The sequence below is a fragment of the Aegilops tauschii genome, chromosome 5 (genome assembly GCF_002575655.3).
Source record: "Aegilops tauschii subsp. strangulata cultivar AL8/78 chromosome 5, Aet v6.0, whole genome shotgun sequence".
NCBI lineage: Eukaryota > Viridiplantae > Streptophyta > Magnoliopsida > Poales > Poaceae > Aegilops > Aegilops tauschii.
This window is the reverse complement of record NC_053039.3, coordinates 495,815,347-495,839,941: the sequence shown is the minus strand read 5'-3', so window position 1 is coordinate 495,839,941 and position 24,595 is coordinate 495,815,347. Positions and strand designations below refer to the sequence as shown.

The following is a 24,595-nucleotide window of genomic DNA, read 5'->3' as shown; positions in this document are numbered from 1 at the left end:
TTAGTGCAAAAATGGCAGGAAATTGCCACACCGCATAGATAATTTTCATGCGTTTGATCGGGACCTGACCATCCAAAAGGCCTTTGCTAGGAATTTTTTTTTTAAATCTGACGTTCACTAGTTATCAAAGTCCTTGCATTTTAGTAAATCCCACTAAAATCTGACATTCTAGTTCCACGAGCTTCTAGGTGCGCATATGCTTCTGTATAAGTTGAGCCCATAGGCTCCATAAAACCGCGGCATCATTGTCGCCGCTTGGTTTCTTCTTCGTATTCGACGTTTCTGCGCCACCTTCTAAATTCTTCTCATTCCAAATCGTAACCCTATCTTCCTTTTCATGGGTACATATTCCTAGTCCCACTCATTCACTACTATCATACATGTCGTTGTCATGACTCATGCGATAACTTTTACGTGTCAATTACATGTATGGTAACTATGCGAGCACAAAACCGACCTAACCAAAAATAGATTGTTCTCCCTAGTTGTGCTAGAAGAAAAGTCTTGCCGATAAAACCATCCATATCGTTTTATCGGTCATTTTGACTTGACAAGTAATGTCCTATCAGTATACAAATGATACAAAGTCTTCCATTAACGGTATGCCATCCATGTTAATTTTGGAAGCTCACTTCTATGTAAATAAAGCTACTCGTAAGCACATGTGTATCTCTAATGCTGTTGATTTCATTAGTACCATCTTTACTATAACTTCTAGTCGGTGTAGGCAGTCATGTATCACCTTCTCTTTCTACACCAGTAGTAAAATCTGTTGCAAAGTGGGTGAGATGATGAGGTATCGGGTATAAAAAAGTATAATCGCTCTCGAGTAGCGAGTGGTTTTAGACAACCAAATTTGAGATCACTAGTTGATATGACTCTGACATGACATGAATGGTAGAGGAATTTGTTCTTTGTAGCGACACACAAGTGTTGAGCCGGTGTGATGTATATGCGCAAATTCAGCTATTACATTTGAGAAATGTTAATATCTAACGTCCGATTTTTAAGATTTTCCCACGAATGTCCAAAATTGCCATACCAAAACAGATAAAACTGCCATGCTGTTTGTAAGAGATTTGTCATCATGCTCTAAAGCGAAAATTGCCATGTAGTACAAAAAATGCAGAAAAATAGCCACGCTGTGCAGAGTAATTGCCATGCGTTCGATCGGGGATTTGACAGTTCTAAAGGCATTCGCTAGGATTTCCTAAAAATCAGAAGTTCGCCGATTATCAAACTCCTTATGTTTTAGTAGATCTTGTTTCACGCCGTTTAAAAACATTAATTACAACGTAGACACGCGTGCGCGCACACACACATTCACATAACACCTACCAAAAACAAAATCGAAAATGTGGGGCTTGAAGATTTACGAAAGTCATCACAACCGTCTCACACTGAAAGAATAATAATCTACTACCTCCGTCCTGGTTTATTAGTTCTCTTGTTTTTAGCATCATATTTTGACCATAATTTAAACTAATAAAATATAATTTATATATAGCAAAATAATATCATCGGAGACTATGTTCAAATATGAATTTAACGATGTAATTTTTCGCGACATGCATTAACATTTTGATAGTTAAATTTATGGTTAAACTTTGACACAAAATACGAAGGGGATCAATAAGCCAGGACGAAGGTAGTACACTTCTACATTATTAAAAAACCTAAAGAATTTTGTTTTGCAGTTGCAAAAGAAAAATCCAAGTTATCCACGTGTCACCCTAACAACACGCTAAGCACGACGAAATCCGGCTCGTGCGCGCAAGAGCGGTGAGCGTGCGTGTCGCCGGAGGAAAATCCCGGAGGGGGAGCCGAACCACCCGTTCCGTTATTCCCTCACCCACGAACCGAACCGACCTCATTATTGCCCCGCGGCCCCGCCTCCAGCCCCCACCTCCCCTCGCCCCGGCCCGGAACTCGCTCCCCCGCCTCCCCTCCGTCGCCCGCGGTCGCTGCTGGCTTCCAACGCACGCGGCATCCGAATCCGCACCGCACCCGATCCCCCGCGCCACTTGTCCCGCCGCCCAATGCCCGCCCTCCGGTGAGATGGCGCCGCCGCGCGGCGGTGCCCCCACCCCCTCGGATCCCCCCCACGCCATTTATTCTCCCCCAACAGCGTCCCGTCATCCCCCTCACCCGCACCACCCCCGCTCGCCTATTTAAGGCCCAGCGACATGCTCTCCAGGAGGCCGCTCGCCGCCGCTCTACGCCTCGCGCCCCTCTCGCCTCCCCTGCTCCTCTTCTTCGCCTCCTCCTCCTCGTCGTCCCCCGCCTCCTGCTCCTCCCCCGCCGCTTCGGCTTCAGGCCCCAGAGGTGCGCGCTCCTGGGCATTCGTTGATTCGGGGCGTTTTTTGTGTGTCTCGGTTTCGCGGTGGCATGCTTAATTTTAGCGGTTTTCCAGCGCTGTCTGCGTTGCTGTTCCTCTCTAATTTTGGTGCTCTTAAATTAAATACGAGAATGTTGGTTTTGATCCGAGGCCAGTCCTGCTAGGCTGTAGAGGGGCAACCCAATTCGGTTTCCGGTCCATGGGCGAATGCTGAAGCATAATCGCGTATGCTTTGCTCTGCTTTCGTGCCCGTCTTAACGAATTTCGTGGTTCGTATCCGTTTACGATGAGATTTTGAGATTCGTATGTATGGGCTGATCAGCCCTTTTTCTGAGCTGCTAACTTATATACTCTGGAATTCGTTTCAGTTTGGCTGAATTATGCAGTTTAAATCCTGTTTCCTGATCGTATCGTTATGGTAGTCTGAATGTGGCAGAGCTTCAGTCATGCCACGTTTTTTGATCGGTCGATCGCTTGACTTTCACGGACCTTTGTTAATTCCTGGTTGAAACACGGAGTTCTACCACTGAATTACAGTGTCATATCTCTGATGTACTTTGTTCTATTCACCTTGTACAGGCTGCAGTGCTCTAAGGATGGATAGCGGCGCTGTGGAACCAGCTTCAACGGGAGCAATCTGGTCAACACCGTCAGTGGAGCCGAGAAGCATTTCCATCGGGAAGCAGATATTCTGCAACAGGTCTCTCAACATGAGGAACATCACCGCAGTAGGATTTGATATGGACTACACTCTTGCGCAGTACAAGCCCGAGACATTTGAGGCCCTTGCTTACCATGGCACCATTGAGAAGCTCGTGAAGGATCTCAACTACCCTGAGGAGGTTGATGCCAATAGTTACTTCTCCCATTTTATGTGATTTTAGATTTGATATGGATACTTGGGGTCTGTTGTTGTGTCTAGGATTTCATGGTTGCCTCAAAGTAACTTAACAGTTGCATTTAACACAGTACCAACATCATGTCTTTACCTGTTTTGACTTTTGAGCAATATTCCCACCTGTGATAGTCCATGATTTGGACCATGAATTTTGTTCGCTAGTATGAATGCATGAAATTTGTTGCTGCTCTGAACCAAAGAATTTTATGCTAGTTATTGCTATTTATCTTAGGAAGGATCACCAATTTCTGCACTAATGTAGTAGCAAAAGATTCATACTATCAAGTGAATATCTGTTAATTACGGAAGTGCGGAATTCTTTGAGAAGGACATTTAGTTTTTCTTAGGACTAGCAATTTGATGCTGAGACTTGTAGGCTTAATACTCTCTTGGCTTACAAGTTTTTGTTCTGAATTGGATTTACTCTGTTTCATTCTGCAGCTGTTGACATGGCAATTTGACTGGAAGTATATGGTCAGAGGACTAGTGCTTGATAAGAAAAGAGGAAATATCTTGAAGGTCCGCTGTATTTGCTTGAACTCACTAAACTTTGTTGACTGAAAATGAACTTGTGACACATAGGAACAACATTACTCTGTCTAATCAGAAATGTACATCGTTTTGGATATTGCCATGATGTACAAGGCGGAACTTTGACCATCAGTTTCTGTGAAAGTACATTGCTTCAAATAAAAATGATTATTCACTAAAAAATATTTCATATCAGATTTAGTAATATAAATTTCATGTAACCAATGTTGGTAAAAAAATTCAGTGCTGGTTAAACTTAAGAATGTTTGACTGATCTCTTCAAAAACTTTTGCAAGCAGTGGGCATAGGATCTAAATTAAGAAAAATGAGAACAAGATGCAGGAAACCCATGGGTAGACAGGGAGCAATTTTTTGTATTTACCAACAAAGGGGTCATGCATCCATATTATTTACAAAATCAAAGTTCCACGTTTACATTGATGTCTGGAACCTTTTGTTTGTGCTTGAACGATACTAGTGCCGATCTAATTTCTACCTTTTCTTTTTTACTTTTATTTATATCTAGTTTTCACTTTAAGATTGCATGTTGTAGTTCCCTATTCATTACTTCTTGACAGTTGAAAACACCAATTGTTCACTAAGCACTTCCCATCATGTTGAAAATATTCAGTCATCTCTTGATGCAAAAGTTCTGCATGATAGGAGGAAACTGTTGAAGTGTATATGTGGATTGCCTAGCCCTTTCCATCAGTTTGGACCTTTGGTTGCATTGGCTAGTGCATGAAGCTTAACAGCAGCAACAGAAAATAGACCTTAGCATAAATTAAATTGCCACTGGTTATTCACTTCTTGCTACTGGTGGTTAATTTACTTTTATACTTCCTGAATCAGTGATCAGTTTAACTGCCATTTTAACTATGGTGTGCAATACCAGATGGACCGGCACAAGTATGTAAAAGTTGCATACCATGGATTTAGGGAGATGTCGAAGGAAGAAAAAGTTGCTGCTTATGGGAGTACATTGATAAGGGATTCCTTTGATGAACCTGATTATGCCCTTATAGATACACTTTTCTCACTGGGTGAAGCCTATCTGTTTGCTCAGCTTGTTGATTTCATGGACAGCAATCCTGCAAAAGTACCTTCAGGCACTGAGTATGATCATTAGATCCATATATGGTTATTATTCTTTCACAAATGATTTGAAAATGATTCCAATGTACCAAATGTGTATGGATATTGGCAAGCATAGGTGAAAATGATGCTTTCACCTATATTTGTCTATTCATTTTCCTCGGTTCCTCTGCCTATATGTAAAATATTGGCAGACATTTTATTCAATATATTCTGATCTGCATACTCCAGTTTACTTGTATTGATATGCTAATGTACTTGTTACCTTGGATTATTTTGTTGTTACAGCTATGCGCTTATGTATAGAGATGTGAGGTCTGCGGTTGATCTGTGTCATCGTGATGGAACTTTAAAACGAATGGTTGCAAAGGAACCTAGCAGGTAGTTCTGTATAATCTTACACAACCATGTGTGGTTATTCTAGATGGAACTTTAAAACGAATGGTTGCAAAGGGCATCATTTTTCTTTCTTTTTTGCAATAATTTGGTATGGTTCTCTTTTTGTTTGTTCACGTGCCTATAGACCTGCATATATTTCCCCCATTGTTTATGATGTAAGAATTTATACAATTAGGTTTTAACTGGGACAGCTGATTTGTGTATTCAAACTTGCCAGGTATATCAATGAAGACTTGGCAATTGTGCCGATGCTTCAAATGCTTAGAAAATCTGGACGCTCCACGTTCTTGGTGACAAACAGGTATGCTCTTCCTTATATCATTTTAGGTTTGATAGATGTCCACCCAAACTGAGGCAGTTTATTTGATGGACAAATGAAATAATTTGACAATTTTTGTCTGGCTGCATTTCACATTTTCAAATTTTAGTTTCTGTCGATTACTATCTGGAGATGTGCTTGTTTATGCAGTTTATGGGACTACACTGATGTTGTCATGAACTACCTATGTGGGCCACATATGTCAGATGTAAGCTCAAGCCACAACCAAAAGTGGCTTGAGTATTTTGATGTTGTTATAACAGGCAGGTTGGTATATCTTGTTTATTTTATTTTATTTATTTTTGTAAATTTATGCTTAGTTATCTGCCTTCTCAACTCAAGCCCATCCTTTCTGAACTTTTCAGTTCAAAGCCAAGCTTTTTTCATGATGATAATCGAACAGGATTGTTTGAAGTTGAGCCTGATTCTGGGAAACTTCTAAATGCTGATCTTCAGGAAAGTAAAGTGGTTTTAATGTATAACCCATTTCTATGAACCATGTTTTATAATATATGTGTTCTTTATGTAGATTGGAAGCCCAAGTTCAAGTCAACATCAGCCAAAACCAATTCACAAAGTTTACCAGGTACTTGTTTTCCTGATATGGTGTTGAGGGAATCATGGGCATACTTGGCTTTCTGGATGTGTGTAAAACTCTAAAAGCAGAATGCAAAAATCTCTCTTATTACTTTCTAATAGTGCAAATGTCAACCTGGTCAATTAACATTTCGTGAATGTACTTGTAATGGCTATGCTATGTATCTTTGCTCTAATAAGCGAATAAATTATTTCCAGGGAGGCAATGTTGGTCATCTTCACAGACTACTTTCTGTTGCTTCTAGTTCGCAGGTAACTTTCTGTACTTATTATACAATCTGTTGTAGGTTTGGTACATGTTAGCCTGTATTTCTCTGTTTGTGGCTGGTTGCAAGGAGTTTCCTGTTTACTTGGAATTCCATTAATCAAATCAAATAATGCAATGTCTTACCATATAGATCCTCTATGTTGGTGATCACATATATGGAGACATACTCCGCAGCAAGAAAGTTCTAGGTATGTGTTATTCAATCTATAATGTTAGTACACTTGAAATCGCCACCTGCTGTAAAATTGATTCAATTTGGTACTTCTGATTGTGCAGAAGATTTAATGATGTTCTTGTATTTTATAGATAAAAATACACATGTCAGTTAGCGTGCATGCTTGATCAATTCAAGTAACTACACAGCACCATCCAATGAGTCCTAAGTGTTTTTCTTTTTCTCTGCACTCATCATCAATTGATGCTGCTGATATTGTCAAATTCAGTATGAATTAGATAGCAATGCTTAGTTAAAAAGTCGGCATGTGTTACGGGTGTCCTCTGAGTTGTGTTTGGTGGTCGATTCTGCATTTTACTTTCCATTTCTCCAGTGATTATGTGCTGTGTTTATTTAAAAGGTTGGCGGACTATGCTGGTAATACCTGAGCTGGAGCAAGAGGTGAAGCTTCAATCAGAATCAAAGTCAACTCGAAAGGTATAGATATATTGCTCAGTAATCCTGAAAATGACTTTTAGCAACATATAATAACTGGGCACAAGCTATAACAGATTTAAACTTGCATGATTCACAAATAGCAGTCTGTAAGATTTTCATTGTGGTTCCACGAGAGCTTAGTGTTACACCAGAATTGTTGCCTTTAGAACTGCAGCAAACCTTGGTTGCACAATATCTTTGTAATGGTGGTAAATTTAACTAAACTTTGATGACCACAAGTTGCATGTGACTGTTCAAATTTTCATGTTAAATTGATTATAATCTTGACCAGGAGAGGGCCTTCTGTGTTTTTATCTCAGATTTCAATAGTCTAATAAGGTTCGTGTCAAAACAAGGAGTTTGTGAGGATTATTAGAAGTGAAACCTTTGGACTATAGGTGTTATTTGCGACCAGCACTATTGGTCCTGCATGTTAAATTGATTATAGTCTTGACCCGGAAAGGGTCTTATGAGATTTTGTCTGAGATTTGAATAGTCTAATAAAGTTTGTGTGAGAACAAGGATTAGTTGAAGTAAAACTAAACCCATGATTACACCCTAGGGATGAATTTTAGTTGGTATATCTGGCCTGAAAGCTTTGCAAACTCAGAAGTTTCCCCTCACATAGGCACAATGTTCTGAGGGTGCTTGCACATCACAAGTACTATGAGAAGAAATTGAGCGGCAGATCAGATTGTTTCTGTATTCATATTAGGAAATCATAGCAAAAGGGCGATGCACTTCTTTCTAAATATATATATATTCTCCATTGGTTAATACATCATTACGGGAAAATTTAGGCAAGGTGAACATGCAAAATAAATATCCCATTTGCCAAAAGTATGTGTTCGAGTTTATTTTCCCTTTATCTGTTTTTTCTCTGTTGAGCTTCCATGTTGTTAATCTGCGTGTTGGCAATCTTCTTGATGGCTCTTTTTATGCTCGTCACCCTACTCAGGAGCTTAGACACCTTAGAATGGAGCGTGATTCAGTTGAAGACACGATCCATCGCCTTGAATGGTCTCTTCAGTAAGTAGATCAGTTTTGGTACTTTTCTGCCTTTTGAGTCACTCGCATTTAATATATTCTTGATTCAACATTTAAGGTTTACTTGAATACTTCTATAAATAAACCAAAATTTATAGGAATGATTTTGTGAATCATTACAATTTTTATGCATATGGATCAAATCATCAATGGAAATAACTCATTACGTGCATACACCAAATAGGGCAACTAGTTTAAGGTTTGGACTTTTGAGACTTCACTTAATGATCGTGAAACAGTGTTCAGTAGGGTCATAATTCTTTATTGAATACAAAGAGAGTACTTTGGAACCTTCCTTTTAAAGGCGTGCTTGATGTAACCTGTATGACCATGGAAGAAAGGTCAGAACATGGATGGTAATGATGTTTCAGATGCGAAGCTCATGGTTGTGCAAGTTGCAGGAGATGTATGCAGGTGCATACTGCTGCTGAATGTGAACTACTTTATTTCATAGTTGGCCGTCTTGAGATGAACCAGTGTCGTTGCAAGCACGCAACAGCTTCGCCGCTGATTTGTTCATCTGTTCTCTGGTGAGAATCGGTCGGTTGTTGCGGCAGTGCTTCTGCCGTTGTGTATGCTCTCTAGTTTGGGTCTTGCAAAGAGAAGTGGCCACAAGTGAATGGAGATGCTAGGGCTGTTAGCATCAATGGATCTAATGTTGCACAAAAATATCAAATACACATATACAACATGACACACACACCTTTATGAAAGATAAGATCAAGCAAGAATTTTTTCACTCAACTTGTGTTCTTTTCTTCATCGGTTGTACGTAGCTGTTATAGGGGTTTAGAATGCCATCAATTTACATATGTGAACAAATACTTGGCAAATAGTATGAAGCATTGGGAATTTATGCACCTATTAATTCTGTGCACGATCTTAAGAAATTCTCCGATACTTCCACACTAATTTTCCTTGGGGCATTGAATTGACCATTCAAATGCTCCTAGAATAATTCAAGCTGGCCCTGGTATGAATGGTAAAATTGTACCCTTGAAGCTTTAGTGTGAAAGCATTGGACATTTTCTTAGAGCGTGCATGAAGTTAATTGGTGTGTCACTTCATAATGCTTAATATTTGCTTGTTTTTTGTCCACATATTTAAATCGCTCGCATTTAGAACCCTCATGAAAGATACATATGACCGACGAATAAACCAAGCCAAGTTTAGTTGAAACAATGTTTGCTTTTATTTGTGTATGCGTGTTTGAAATCTTTGTCCATCGATAGATCCCTTGGGGCCAATAGCCATGGCATCTTTGTTCATTTTTTATCACTTATCTCTGTAGGAGACATACCTGAGAGCAAATGCAGAAGCAGAAACACTACCATAACAAATGACCACCTCTCACCAGCGATGAGATTAAAGAAATCAGTGGTGAGGCTGCTGCGTGCATGGGGCGGCACCGTGGTTGATCTCAAGACAAGCAATTGTAAGACAAAGTAGGCCACATTCAGTAGCAGCAACCACCTTCTCTTCTTCGACAGCCTACTCCTCTAGCAGAGCCCCTCCTCATTTTAGTCGTGCCCCTCCCATTTTAGTCATCACTGTGCTAAACCCCACTCTTATTAGTGTGGAAGAGCAAGTGGTGCATCGCATTCCAAGTTGAGTTGGATTTGCAGCGTGAGAGATTTATCATTCACGCTCTTGCACAGTTGATTTACCTTGGCCCTTACTCTGAATCTTAATCTTTTCCGAGTATTGGTATTCCACATCGCCTTTCAAAAGGATGAATCGTAAAATTCCTTGCCTAGGAAATTCAATGTAAGTTGAATGTGATGCACCGACCAATTTGTTGTTTCAAACAGATGGGTTTTTTATGCTTCATTTTGTTGCTACAACGTGGGTCATTTTCCAATTCAATGTCCGTGCTGTCTCCAATTGGCCAATGGGTTGTCCAGATCCTGCCTTTGTAGCTTCTTTACCACCACAATATTGATCTCTGCTTCCTCGGTCAATGATCACGTACATTCTTGGCTGTGTGGTGGCATTTGGAATGCTCAATGATTATGTCAAATGCTAACGCCATCACACACTTAAGGATGGAAAACGACGCGCTTCAAGGATCTGTCAAATGCTTTGTGAAAAATTCGACTATTTGAGCCGACAAAATTCAGCAAGAAAGCCAGAGGGAAGGAGCATTTAGGTCGAAGGTAAAACAGGAAAGAAGGTTGCAAGCTGCTGGCGTCGCTTGCAAGGGTGTTGCTCTAGGTCGGCAGCATTTGGGCTAGTAGACAAGGAGGAATGGGTGGCCTCTCATGGCGGATCTGGCGCTGACCTTCCTGTCTCCAAGCGGCAGTAGCATGCCGACGTTGATGGTGTCTGAAATGACTTATGCAAGCTTCGTGTTAGGCTTCTCCACCTGGTTACATGTGTGATGCTCCCCTAACTGGTCATCACCCTGGAGGGCTCGTTCCAAAATGCAATTTACTCTTTATTTATTTTTTGAAGATAACATGGCACAAGAGTAATTCACAAGGCGCACATATATTTGTGCCTTTGCATGCAAGGTATGCAAAAATTACAACAATGACATTAATGAGGTGATGAGCTTAGGTGGATAAATTTTATGCACTTAATATGTCGAAAGATCAAACTTTCTAATCCTTGTGTACACTTTAATGTGAAGTTAGTGTTAAACGTTCACTTGCCTAGTGCAAAAAAAATTATGGTCGAAGTGCAATTTTAACGTTTACCACTACCCAGTACCATTTCTGTGTATAGTGCATAAAACAGTTCTGCTTAGTTATTTTTATTTTATGTCTAACCTCTTTGTGTTTTTTAGATTTGAAGATCTTACAGAGAATGAGAAGGGAAAGTTGTTATCTGAGCATGATAATCTACTGGTAAGTCCTTGTTCTGTTTTAGTCTTGTTGGTTGGTTGGTATTTGGAAGAAATTAGTACTCCCTCCGATCCGTATTAATTGATGCTTGTTTAGTATAACTTTGTACTAAACTAGCGTCAATTAATATGGATCGGAGGGAGTAAATGTTTCACAATCTAACTGGTAGCATCTACCGTGCCATTTGGACTGAAAAAAGCATAGGATTCGTGAACAATATGGTAGCCCTCCATATGACTCCTGCTGTATCTACTTCTAGCTGGCTTGCTTTTTAACTCGTGGTAGTTTTTTCTCTGATTGCAGCAAAAGCTGAAGGGTATCCGTTGCCTTCTCCGAGATGCTCAGATGCAACATCATCAGAAGGTAATTTGTCAAGTTACATAACTTTGTGATCACACATTCATCATTGTGTATCATAGCACACAAAAATTGGGTGATATGCTTAATCGTAGAGAATATATCCTCTGCAAAAAGATCATAACTATGTACTCTTTCTCTCAATATTATTTGTTTCCGTCCAGTTTCACAAGGTTTGGGGACAGCTTATGAAGACCGGGTACCAAAATTCTCGGTTTGCTCACCAGGTGATGTACCTGTAAAAAAACATGCACAGTAATTTTTAGCAGTCGACTGAAATGTTCTACTTTTGCTTGTGTCAACATTCCACAGGTTGAGAGATTTGCGTGCTTGTACTGCAGCCAAGTTACAGACTTTGGGTTGTATTCTCCCAACAAGTATTACCGCCCGAGCGAAGATTACATGCCCCATGAGTTCGATGTGCTTGGCCTGTAGAGCTAGTTTGTGTACATGCAGAATTGAAGTTCTCCTTTGAGGTGTAGGCTGCAACAAGATATGGGCACAATTTTAGCATGATACAGAATAACAAATGTTTACCACCTCACAAAACGGATGAGGTCTACCTGGTGAAACTTCACCCATTTTACATGTTTATATACTATAGTTGCTGATAGGAAATTTTACAGGTTTCCCGTTTTGTACATAACATGTTCTAACAGGGGGCGAATGAAACCAATGCTGAATGTTGATCATTCCAACTAAGTAAATAATTTAATTTGGTTACTCCGCTTGGCTATGCTCATTTGAATTTGAAGTGGTGTATAACAATTCATAATATCCCGATGAGGTCTGTAACTCCTAATTAATTTTGAGGGTCATTTGGTTCTCTGTTTTAAAGGCCGAGCCATTTGTTTCTCATGAAGCTGTGTACTGGTTCGTTCAAATAGCTGGAAATGCTAGAGCTTGACAATATGCAGCAGCATTGGTGAATGTGTGACCTGACCTTATGATCAATTTAATTCTTGGCTATTTTGAGGGTGAACGATAACCTAGAAATGTTAATGCTCCATTGGTAAGTGGATATATGGGAAGCTAGCAGAAGCATGGGCTAGTTAGAAACTTCAGCTATGACCTGAATTGTAATCGATCATAATCCTTTAATAGTTGATACAAAGGAAGTTAAGCACAAATGCTTTAGATTTGAACATAGCTGGCTTTTAAGAGAGGATTTTTTAGAAAAGGTGGAAAGAATCTGAAATGAACCTATCTAGTTTAGATGTGATGCAGAAGAGATTAAAGAAAGTCAACAAGTATTTGGAAGGCCAAGTACTAAAGGACACGGTAGATCTAACAGATGAGCTTAATGATCTTGAAGAATTGGAAGAGATCCAACCCCTAACTAATGAACAATGGCTAGGAGTCGTCATATTCAAAGCTCTATATGAATCTCTTGAAGAAGAGCAATACTGGCATAGGAGATTAAGTGAAGACTGGATGCTTAAGGGGGACAACAACACTAGCTGCTTTCACAGGATTGCTAAAGAAGGAAAAATTGTATTTTCTCCTTGAATATATATGAACTGCTGATTTGCTAAATCATGCTAGCGAGCTCTGCAAAAACTTGTTTGGATCTGCTGAAGGTTTTACCTGCACATGGAGTGATGTTTGGGTTGTCCATGCAAAATTATTTGAGGACACCAGGGAACTTAGTGGACTCTTTAGTGAAGAGGAAATTAAGAACGTGATAGATGTGATGAAAACGAATAGGGTTGCAGGTGTGGCTGGATTTCTCATTGAATTTTTTCAAACCTGTTGTCCTTTTATTAAAGATGAAGACGATGTCATGATGTGCTTTGTAGAATTAATTTTGGTGTCATTATTCTTGTTCAAAAAGGGGCTGATGCTCACACGGTACATAAATTTAGACCTATTTGTCTTCTCCATGTGCTCTTTAAGCCTTTTCCAAAAAGTCATGGATGAAAGGGTGACACCATTTGTGGAGAAGCTAATCTCTGTGAGCCGGAATGCTATCATGAAGGGGATGAACATCATGGATGGAAAGCCTGCATGAATCAATAAGAGTGAAACAACAAGGGGTTGCTCTGAAACTGGATTTTGATAGTTAATTATGACTTCCTGTTTCAGAACCTGAAAGAAAAATGATTCAATAATTTGTGGATGAATTGCTTTCATACAGTTGTGAAAGGAGTGACAATTAACTATCATGGGGAATTTTTGGCAGCTTCAAAGGTTTGAGATAGGGAGATCCACTTTCTCCTTTCATGTTCAATATTGCTGCAAACTGCTTACAGAGGATGGTGCAACTAGCTCAGAGTAGTGGACAGATTGTGGGGTTGATCCCACATTTGATGAAAGGAGTTGGAATCCTGAAGAATACGGATGGTGCTATTCTGTTTATACAAGATGATGTTGACAACGGAAAAAACAAAACTGAAACTGCTCCTATACCTGTTGGAACAAATGTTTGGCTTGAACACCAATTTTCAAAAAAGTGAGGTGTTGATGGTTTTGCGTGATGACGAAAGAGACAGATGTATGTTGATCTCTTAAATTGCCAAGTTGCATCCTGGCCTATCAAATATATATGGGTTCCCTGTGTGTGATAGTAGGCTAGATGTAGTTTTTTGGGTGTCTGCTGAGGAAAAATATATACAAAAGATTGGACGACTCGGAAGCATACTATTTTTCTATGTAAAAATAATAAATGCTTGCCTGGCTAGTATGCTAGCAGTATACTATCTCTATGTATAGGTTCTCTAAAACAAACACTACAAGAAATATGTCAACTTGTGACCTTCTCTTAGTGATCGCAGCTGAATTGGTCGTAAATCCACAGCCATTTCGCTTGGAAGGGCTCAAACCCTGAAATTGCTTACACCGAATGGTCACAAAGTAGACAAGAGTGGCCAATGACCTTATTTCTGCCTGATTACGACCAATATAAATGGTCATGAGGTTGTGAACGTGGATGCATTGGTACTTATTGCTATGACTAGGCGCCACCTCATCAGTTTTGCCTATGTGTCATGTCCATGTGTCAATTTTTGCCCTAGGTTGTGAAGCAACCTATATTTCTGTCATTCCCAAAAAATTGGGCATTCTTTACTATCCAAATCATTGCCTCATGACAATATTCAACTCCATTTGCCTGGTAAATCTTCCTCGATAAATTTCCAAAGTTTTTGTTCAACTCGAACTGTTGTGAAGGAAGTACTAGCTAGGCATATCCTAATGAGCTAAATTTTTGCCACATCTTCTATATTCCCAAATCATTGATCTCCACAAAATTTGAGCCCCATCTAACAATACATGTGAGTGTGGCTTCAACATTCATATTTCTGTCCAGTGTGGTACGTTGCAAAGCAAGTGACACCTAGGCTCCTCCATTTGAGCTGCAAAATTTCCAAGGTAGTGTCCTTAGTAGATGATCATTCTCGGCCAAAACTCAAGCCCATTGGCCATGTGCATTTCCCATACCACTAATCAAACACTTGGGTGCTAATTCATGTTTGAGCATTGTTCGGTCTCCTTGTGAGATTCTTCTGTTGTTATTTTCTTCCAAGCATCTACCTGGGGAGTGCCAAACCTACTAGACATGCCTAGGCTTTCCAGAACGCATGGCAACGCCACGGTCACGCGGTGACCACGCGGCGGGCATGCAAGTATACGCGCTTTGGAGTTCGGGCCCTGGGCCACCATCCAAACCTCAACGTATCACCACCAAACCATGTATTTATGCTTAAATAGGTACTTATGTACCTAGAAATGATTTTTGGAAAAAATAAAGAGCAAACTATAAGGCAGCCGCAGTTCAAATTTGACTCGCTTCCAACTGAATCGGCGGAAATTTGTCTTTTTACCAGAGGTGGATAATTTTTTTTACACCCAACCATTTTGTCAGTTGTGCATTAAACATGGCCTAGTATTTTATAAAATTGATTTGATCCGTTTTTGCAACAATTATTTGGTAGTTCCTTCATAAAAAACCCTCATTTCGGGCACTCAAAAAATGGAAAATGAATTTCCCGTGCAAAGAAAATGAAAACTCCGTTAGGCAACATTGTTTTCCATTACAAGATGCACCCTTGTGCATAATATGAGATCATTTGAACAAACTATGCCACGAATGTGCCCATAAGATTGATCATTTGGCTTGAAAGCCATGAATCTTCACGCATGATAGCTCATTTCTGAGAACACTTTTTTAAAAGAATTGCCGTATTACAAGTTTATTATTTTTCCTGGTAACTTGGTCACATATGATGACACAATGCGAAGGTTTTCTGATTTTTTGATTTTTTTTGATTTTTTTATGCCCGTTTCAAAATGCGGTCAAAACGGCGGGCTTGACCGTTCCTAGCTAGTTGTTGAATCTTGGAAACCTTCTGATGTTTCTCTGATTAAATAGATAGTTATGTACCTAGAAATTATTTTTGGAAAAAATAAAGAGCAAACTACGAGGCAGCTACAGTTCAAATTTGACCCGCTTCCTACTGAATCGGCGGAAATTTGTCTTTTTCACCAGAGGTGGATCAAGGCTTTTGACACCCAACCATTATGTCAATTGTGCATTATACATGGCCTAGTATTTTAGAAAAATGATTTGGTCCATTTTTACAACATCTATTTGGTAGTTCCTTCACAAAAAAAACCTCATTTCGGGCACTCGAAAAATGGGAAATGAATTTTCCGTGCAAAGAAAATGAAAACTCCCTTAGGCAACATTGTTTGCCATTCCAAGATGCACCCTTGTGCACAATATGAAATCATTTGAACAAACTATGCCATGAATGTGGCCATAAGATTGATCATTTGTTGAAAGCCATGAATCTTCACACATGATAGCTCATTTTTGAGAACATTTTTAAAAAGAATTGTCGTATTACAAGTTTATTATTTTTCCTGGTAACTTGGTCACATATAATGACACAATGCGAAGGTTTTCCAATTTTTTGAATTTTTATGCCCGTTTCAAAATGCAGTCAAAACGGCGGGAATGACCGTTCCTAGCTAGTGGTTGAATCTTGGATTTTTTTGGTGTTTCTCTGATTAAATAGCTACTTTTGTACCTAGAAATGATTTTTGGAAAAAATAAATAACAAACTATGAGGCAGCCACAGTTCAAATTTGACCCGCTTCGAGCTGAATCGGCGAAATTTTTTCTTTTTCACAAGGGGTGGATCAAAACTTTTTACACCCAACCATTTGGTCAATTGTGCATTAAATATGTCCTATTATTTTACAAAATTGATTTGGTCTAGTTTTGCAGCAAATATATGGTAGGTCCTTCACAAAAAACCTCATTTTGGTCACTCAAAAAATGGAAAATGATTTTTTCGTCCAAAAAAAATGAAAACTTCCTTAGGAAACATTGTTTGCCATTCCTATATTCACCCTTGTGAACAATATGAGATCATTTGAACAAACTATACCATGAATGTGACCATAAGATTGATCATTTGGCTTGAAAGCCATTGATATCCACACATGATAGCTCGTTTCTAAGAACACTTTTTTAAAATAATTATCGTATTACAAGTTTATTATTTTTCCTGGTAACTTGGTCACATATAATGACAGAATGCGAAGGTTTTCTAATTTTTTGATTTTTTTTTGAAATTTTCATGCCCGTTTCAAAATGCGGTCAAAACGGCGGGCATGATCGTTCCTAGCTAGTGGTTGAATCTTGAAAAACTTTTGGTGTTTCTCTGATGAAATGGATAGTTATGTACCTACAAATGATTTTTTGAAAAAATAAAGAGCAAGCTATGAGGCAGCTACCGTTCAAATTTGACCTGCTTTCAATTAAATCGGCAGAAATTTGTCTTTTTCACGAGAGGTGGATCAAAACCTTTTGACACCCAACCATTTGGTCAATTGTACATTAAATATGGCCTAATATTTTAGAAAATTTATTTGGTCCAATTTTGCAACAACTATTTGCTAGGTCCTTCACAAAAAACCCGATTATTGGCACTCCAAAAATTGAAAAATGATTTTTTGTGCAAAGAAATAAAACCCCCATCCCAATATACACACATGCACACAATATTGGATCATTTTCACAAAATATGATCCAATTTTCCATCAAAGATTTCATATGTTCTTAAAAAACCATTTTTACACTCAGAAAATAAAATAAAATTCTCATTGGTGGGAAGGTGTGTGCCACGGATCGATGACATAGCACACATCCATCCATCCATCCATCCATCCATCCCACACCACGGTGACCTCCTCCCTCCGCTCCTTCCTCCCAAACCCTAACTCCCACTCCCCCGATTCAGATCGAATCGATGGCGACGCCGCACTCCTTCCACAGCCGCCTTCCTTCCGCGCCGCCACTCCGCTCTCGATCCAGATCCCCCTTGCAGCCGCACCTCTCCCTCTTCGCCACCCATCTCTCCCCTCGTCGCCGCCTCCCTCTCCACCCACCTCTCCCCTCGCCGCCGGTCTGCCACATCCGACAACGTCGAGGCCAGTGGGCGCTGGATCCGGCACCGGCCTGGCCCCTCCATCAGCAACTCGAACAGGGGGCGGAGGCGCCATGGCTTCCCCCAACCCCATGGCGTGGGCCTGAGCCACCCGCTGGCCTCGGCTGGGTCCCGGACAAGCAGCCGCGCGGGATGATGCTGATGGTGCTGCGTCCGCGGCCCCCGACCATCCCGCCGGCGCTGTGGCCCGCGGAGGCGGCCACCCGCGAGGTGTTGTTGTGACACACCCAACGGAGGAGGCGGAGCGGCGCTGGCACAGGGTCCAGATCGAGGCGGGGTCCTTCTTCCTGCGTTTGCTTCTGTTCGGACGCCATGGCAGTGCTAGAGACGCCACAGCGCAGCTGCTCCCACGTCAAGGTAGCCACTATCTTGCCCATCTTCTCCCCATCTCTTCCATTCCTTCGCTGACGCGTTTGGTTTCCAAGGGAGTAGCTCGTGCGCTGGGGCATGTGTATGTCGTCGCCGTGGGCATGCTCCCGCTGCTGCTGGATTTGGGGGGGTTGGGGAGAGAGCAGAGAGGGAGAGGCCACCTTCGCCGCGCTCACGGGCCTCGTCTTCAAGGAAGGTACTTCAATAGCTGTCTCTGCTTATGACTGAACTATCCAACTGAGAGTGGTTCGTTTTAGATTGACTATACTGAATGTGTGAGCTGATTTCATCGATAGCAGAGATCTTGGTAGTGTTCACTGGATGCATTCTGATGGATTAGTTCATAGGCTGAATGCTTGCACTGAATGACTGAAAATAGTTCAATTTTGTACAAATGCACTCCCACAGGTCTCTGCTACATCTGGTAAATTAGATTTCTAAGATTTAGGACTACAATCTGTTAATGGTTGATCTCAGATATGCTCATCTTGCTCCCTGTTAAGGGGGGGGGGGGGGGGGAGGGAACACCAGTTGCATCCATCTTTTCATACACTTGTTTTCTGCACATGTATGCAGTCTGGCTTGATGGACGACGGGACAAAAACGAGCCTCTTAGGACTGTGGAGGAACAACAGTTGCATCCCGGTCACTTGTTCTTGCTAGCATCCTGCAAAAATGTTGGGTGCTTTCATTGCTTGTATGTTCAGTTACGTGAGAGCCAACTATCTGCAAGGTTGTTAGCCGGTCTAATGATGTGTGCTCAACTAATTGCAGGGACTTGCTAAGCAATCTTATGCGGGGCACAATACCGGTGTCGTTCGGAAGCCGAACTCACCTGCGGCAAAATGGCAGCAGCGCCATGAAGCAGCTCTATTTCTTGTTCTCTACTCTGCTTTGAACTGAACTTATTTCAGTTAGCAACTGTATACTAAATTTGAGAGTATGGGTGCTTGCTTGTGAATTGTGATGTTGTTCCCATCACATTAGATTAGGTTAATTACATCCACAAGTATAGTAGCTTCTGTCCAAGTGCTCTTCATCTTGTGTGTCACCTGCAAGGCAATCAAGTTAATTAGATGTTGTGCTTTTCATGTTCTGCTTCATACATACATGCATATGTGATTAACCTAAAGGAAATACTATCTATGCACTAAATCTGAAAAGGAAATGTGAACTATCGATTTGTGTCATGCATTCCAGTTTTAACTTCTTTCACGACCTCTGCCTCCCTCCTCTGCTTGATTTTGTATATTTCCTCTCAAGAACTCGTGATATAATCTTTCCTAATATTAATCCCTCCGGTATAACATTTATAATCCAGTAGAAAATTAGGCTATAGTCAGTAAACTGTATGATCATTTCTTGGTTTGACTAAAATTATAGTGACAATCAGGTAGCCGTAGTTTTAGTTGACTGTTGTTGTGTTTGTATTGATGACTCTAAGTGGCACTATTTTGAATTATTTTGAGAACTTATAACATGATCTTGGACCCCTAATGGATGATCGATTCATAATTCTTTTATATGCTGCATGATGTGTGTGTTCCTTTTTTCTTGTATTATTATTCTGAGAACTTTCTGAGAACTGTCTGATTCTCCGAAGCACTAATATGTATTGCCATCTTTTATATTTGACAGTAATCAGTGCGAAAGGTTGATCTTCAAACAGGAAAAGTACCAAGCAACCATTGCCTCATGCTTCTATTTGTAGATTTCCAAATTATTGCTAGAACCTTTACCTGCTAGTCAAAATTGGTGTAGCAAATTTTCATTAGCACTAGTAAACGGTGGCATCACATCTCTGATATTATGCTGCTGCTGATGTGCTATTTATAGCTACAGTTTGACACTACTAATTAGGCTTGCTGGACATGTATGTCTTCTTGCACAGATAAAACATCATAGTGTTAGTCAAGTATTTGTATAGATATGTCTTCTTGCACCACATGACTTGGTCCTGGATAGAAGAATATGGTGCTGGTTGCACCTTTATCCGATAATCTGACCTAGTGTAATTTTTCCAGTAACTGATCTTGTGTACCCAAGTCTAGTATGTATCTTTTATGTTTGCTGGCTTTTTATGTTTGCTGAAGCGTACTATGCTTGCTAAGACCAGGTTTCTGTTCTTTTTGGTATTACTTGATCTTTTTTGACAATCTAACTAGACGATTGTTTCCAGCCTTTGAACTCCTAGGAGATTTTAACACAAATTGTAACAGATGCTGCCCTGCTAAATGAGGATGAGGGGCACACCTAGCCGTCGGCCCTGCTCTGCTCGAGGAGGAGGGGCATGAGAGGCCTTCTCCTCTGCCCCTAGTGCGACCAAGAGGTCCTGCCCGAGATCAAGCACGGCCATGACGACCCACCACGGGAGGTAGCATCCCCATCTCCCTCCCCCTCTTTCTCTGCTTACTAATGCCGCTAAATTAGGAATATTAGATGCAAATCTTGGTTATGTCAAGGAATTCAAGAGGGATTTGTATGAACAAGTCCAGTTTTTTATTTAGTTAGTACCAAATAGAGAAGATGCAGTCCAGATTGGTCAATTTTGCTACTACCACATGGATTTGTATCTATGCAACCATCTCCCTGCTGTTTGTGTTGTTTGGATTGCAAGAAATTCAGTTTTGGGTGACCTGCACTTAGTTTAACTTCTCTGAATAATCAACCGTCTTACATAAATATGTCGTGTCATGCTCCTTTCTTCTCCTTGTCGTGAATTGGTGTAACTTGATGGCACTAGTCGAATAAACTATTCTGTTAATTTCCTAGTATATGTGAACTAATTTTGCGTGCATCTTCCATGCATGTTTGCAGCTACATCTCTGGGTACAAGAACCAGTTCCAGAACTTCATCAAGCACCTGCGCGAAATGGGTGATGAAGTAGTACATTTTTCTACTGTCATTGGTTGAGTACTACATAATACTGATGCTGGTGGGTTTGACACAACTACAGGACAGTGGATTAGTGATACGTCTCCGTCGTATCTACTTTTCCAAACACTTTTGCCCTTGTTTTGGACTCTAACTTGCATGATTTGAATGGAACTAACCCGGACTGACGCTGTTTTCAGCAGAATTGCCATGGTGTTATCTTTGTGCAGAAACAAAAGTTCTCGGAATGACCTGAAACTTCACGGAGATTATTTTTGGAAATAATAAAAAATACTGGCGAAAGAATCAAGGCCAGGGGGCCCACACCCTTTCAACGAGGGTGGGGGGCGCGCCTGCCCCCCTGCCTTGTGGGCCCCCTGGAGCTCCACCGACCTCAACTCCAACTCCATATATTCGTATTCGGAGAGAAAAAAATCAGAGAGAAGGATTCATCGTGTTTTACGATACGGAGCCGCTGCCAAGCCCTAAACTCTCTCGGGAGGGCTGATCTGGAGTCCATTCGGCGCTCCGGAGAGGGGAATTCGTCGCCGTCGTCATCATCAACCATCCTCCATCACCAATTTCATGATGCTCACCGCCGTGCGTGAGTAATTCCATCGTAGGCTTGCTGGACGGTGATGGGTTCGATGAAATTTATCATGTAATCGAGTTAGTTTTGTTAGGGTTTGATCCCTAGTATCCACTATGTTCTGAGATTGATGTTGCTATGACTTTGCTATGCTTAATGCTTGTCACTAGGGCCCGAGTGCCATGATTTCAGATCTGAACCTATTATGTTTTCATGAATATATGTGAGTTCTTGATCCTATCTTGCAAGTCTATAGTCACCTACTATGTGTTATGATCCGGCAACCCCGAAGTGACAATAATCGGGACCACTCCCGGTGATGACCATAGTTTGAGGAGTTCATGTATTCACTATGTGTTAATGCTTTGGTCCGGTACTCTATTAAAGGAGGCCTTAATATCCCTTAGTTTCCAATAGGACCCCGCTGCCACGGGAGGGTAGGACAAAAGATGTCATGCAAGTTCTTTTCCATAAGCACGTATGACTATATTCGGAATACATGCCTACATTACATTGATGAATTGGAGCTAGTTCTGTGTCACCCTATGTTATGACTGTTACATGATGAACCGCATCCGGCATAATTCTCCATCACCGATCCAATGCCTACGAGCTTTTCACATACTGTTCTTCGCTTATTTACTTTTTTGTTGCTACTGTTACAATCACTACAAAACCCAAAAATATTACTTTTGCTACCATTACCGTTACTTCCATATTACTTTGCTACTAAATACTTTGCTGCAGATACTAAGTTATCCAAGTGTGGTTGAATTGACAACTCAACTGCTAATACTTGAGAATATGCTTTGGCCCCCCTTGTGTCGAATCAATAAATTTGGGTTGAATACTCTACCCTCGAAAACTGTTGCGATCCCCTATACTTGTGGGTTATCAAGACTATTTTCTGGCCCCGTTGCCAGGGAGCATAGCTCTATTCTTTGAGTCACTTGGGATTTATATCTGCTGGTCACTATGAAGAACTTGAAAGACGCGAAAACAAAAATTTATCCCTCAACCACGAGGGGGGGTAAGGAACTGCCATCTAGCTCTGCACTTGATTCACCTTCTGTTTTGAGTAAGCTTGCGACACCTAAACCTGCTTCTGCTATTAATTCTGATATGTCGCATGTTATTGATGATGCCACTTCTACTATGCATGATACTTACAATGAAACTACTTCTATGCTTGATACTACTGTGCCACTTGGTGAATTTATTGATGAACAACTTGCTAGGGCTAGAGAGAATGAAATTATTGAAACAGATAATATTGATGAAAGTGATGATGAAGATTCTCCCCCTAGATATGAATTGCCTGTTGTGCCTGAGGGCTATGTTATGGATGAAGAAACTGCTAGAGACTTTCTTGCTTGCAATGATAGAAGTGATCTTAAGAAATTATTAGCTAAGCTGAAACAAAAAACTCTGAATGCTAGAATGAAATATGATCCTGCTTATGCTACTTCACCTATCTTTGTTACTGATAAGGATTATGAATTCTCTGTCGACCCTGATATAATTACTTTGGTTGAGTCTGATCCTTTCTATGGCTATGAATCTGAAACTGTTGTGGCACATCTTACTAAATTAAATGATATAGCCACCCTATTCACTAATGATGAGAAAACTCGCTATTACTATATCCTTAAAATATTTCCGTTCTCATTAAAGGGTGATGCTAAGATATGGTTTAATTCTCTTGATCCTGGTTGTGTGCGTAGTCCCCAGGATATGATTTATTACTTCTCTGCTAAATATTTCCCCGCTCATAAGAAACAAGCTGCTTTAAGGGAAATATATAATTTTGTGCAAATTGAAGAAGAGAGTCTCCCACAAGCTTGGGGGAGGCTTCTCCAATTACTTAATACTTTGCTTGATCATCCTCTTAAGAAAAATGAAATACTTGATATCTTTTATAATGGACTAACCGATGCTTCCAGAGACCACCTGGATAGTTGTGCTGGTTCTGTTCTCAGGGAAAGAACACCAGATGAAGCTGAAATTCTATTGAATAATATGTTGACTAATGAAAATAATTGGACACTTCCTGAGCCAACTCATGAACCAACTCCTAAGCCAACTCCGATGAAAAGGGGTGTTCTATTTCTCAGTCCTGAAGATATGCAAGAGGCAAAGAAATCTATGAAAGAAAAAGGTATAAAAGCTGAAGATGTTAAGAATTTACCCCCTGTTGAAGAAATACATGGTCTTAATTTACCGCCTGTTGAAGAAATACATGATTTTAATCCATTACCTATTGAAGAAGTACACAGTCTTGATAGCCCGACACAGGTAGTAAAGGTAAATTCTCTCTATAGATATGACAAAGCTGAAATCCCTCCTACTAAATTTGCTAGCCAATGCTTGGATGAGTTTGATGATTTTATTGTCAAACAAGAAAGCTCAATGCTTATTTTGGTAGAGAATTAAAACGCAATGCTTATATGATTGAACGCTTGAGTGATTATATGTCTAGAGTTAAAGGTGAACTTAAACTCATTAGTAAACATGCTTCTATGGTTACCACTCAAGTAGAACAAGTACTTAAGGCTCAGAATGATTTGCTCAATGAATTGAATAATAAGAATAATGATTTTGCTGTTAGAGTGGCTACTAGAACTGGTAAAATGACTCAGGAAGCTCTGTATCCTGAAGACCATCCTAAGAGAATTGAGCAGGATTCTCAGAGAAATAATATTGATGCACCTAGTCCTTCTAAAAAGAAGAAAAAGAAAAATGATAGGACTTTGCATGCTTCTAGTGAACTTGTTGTAGACACACCTGAGAATCCCAATGATATTTCTATCTTTGATGCTGAAACACAATCTGGTAATGAACATGAACCTAGTGATAATGCTAATGATAATGTTCATGTTGATGCTCAACCTAGCAATGATAATGATGTAGAAGCTGAACCTGCTGTTGATCTTGATAACCCACAATAAAAGAATCAATGT

General features: G+C 40.3%; 2 protein-coding genes across 8 annotated transcripts; both read left to right on the top strand.

Annotated features, from left to right (window-relative positions):
• The first annotated feature begins 1,875 nt into the window (after positions 1 to 1,875).
• Positions 1,876 to 12,070, top strand: LOC109766023 (uncharacterized). Of its 2 annotated transcripts, XM_020324797.4 has the most exons (17): positions 1,876 to 2,325; positions 2,918 to 3,180; positions 3,678 to 3,755; positions 4,663 to 4,883; positions 5,151 to 5,243; positions 5,479 to 5,562; positions 5,731 to 5,847; positions 5,946 to 6,036; positions 6,110 to 6,166; positions 6,376 to 6,429; positions 6,576 to 6,633; positions 7,021 to 7,097; positions 8,056 to 8,126; positions 10,933 to 10,993; positions 11,294 to 11,353; positions 11,512 to 11,574; positions 11,660 to 12,070. In XM_020324797.4, exons 1-17 carry the CDS (start codon positions 2,187 to 2,189, stop codon positions 11,780 to 11,782), a joined length of 1,710 nt encoding a protein of 569 aa, XP_020180386.1. In that variant the 5' UTR covers positions 1,876 to 2,186; the 3' UTR covers positions 11,783 to 12,070. The 2 variants fall into 2 exon arrangements, 1 of the variants encoding a protein (XP_020180386.1); XR_006664596.2 differs by lacking the exons at positions 11,512 to 11,574; positions 11,660 to 12,070 and adding an exon at positions 9,436 to 9,579 and having other exon boundaries at positions 11,294 to 11,359.
• Positions 12,071 to 17,520: 5,450 nt separating this feature from the next.
• On the top strand, positions 17,521 to 21,873 carry LOC109766024 (uncharacterized). Of its 6 annotated transcripts, none has more exons than XR_012183187.1 (5): positions 17,535 to 18,159; positions 18,235 to 18,367; positions 18,748 to 18,848; positions 18,946 to 20,545; positions 20,989 to 21,873. XR_012183187.1 is itself a non-coding variant. In XM_040390937.3 (4 exons), exons 1-4 carry the CDS (start codon positions 18,115 to 18,117, stop codon positions 19,067 to 19,069), a joined length of 423 nt encoding a protein of 140 aa, XP_040246871.1. In that variant the 5' UTR covers positions 17,535 to 18,114; the 3' UTR covers positions 19,070 to 19,262. The 6 variants fall into 6 exon arrangements, 1 of the variants encoding a protein (XP_040246871.1); XR_002233509.4 differs by having other exon boundaries at positions 17,562 to 18,159; positions 18,228 to 18,367; positions 18,748 to 18,868; XR_012183186.1 differs by having other exon boundaries at positions 17,574 to 18,159; positions 18,228 to 18,367.
• The last annotated feature ends 2,722 nt before the right edge of the window (positions 21,874 to 24,595 follow it).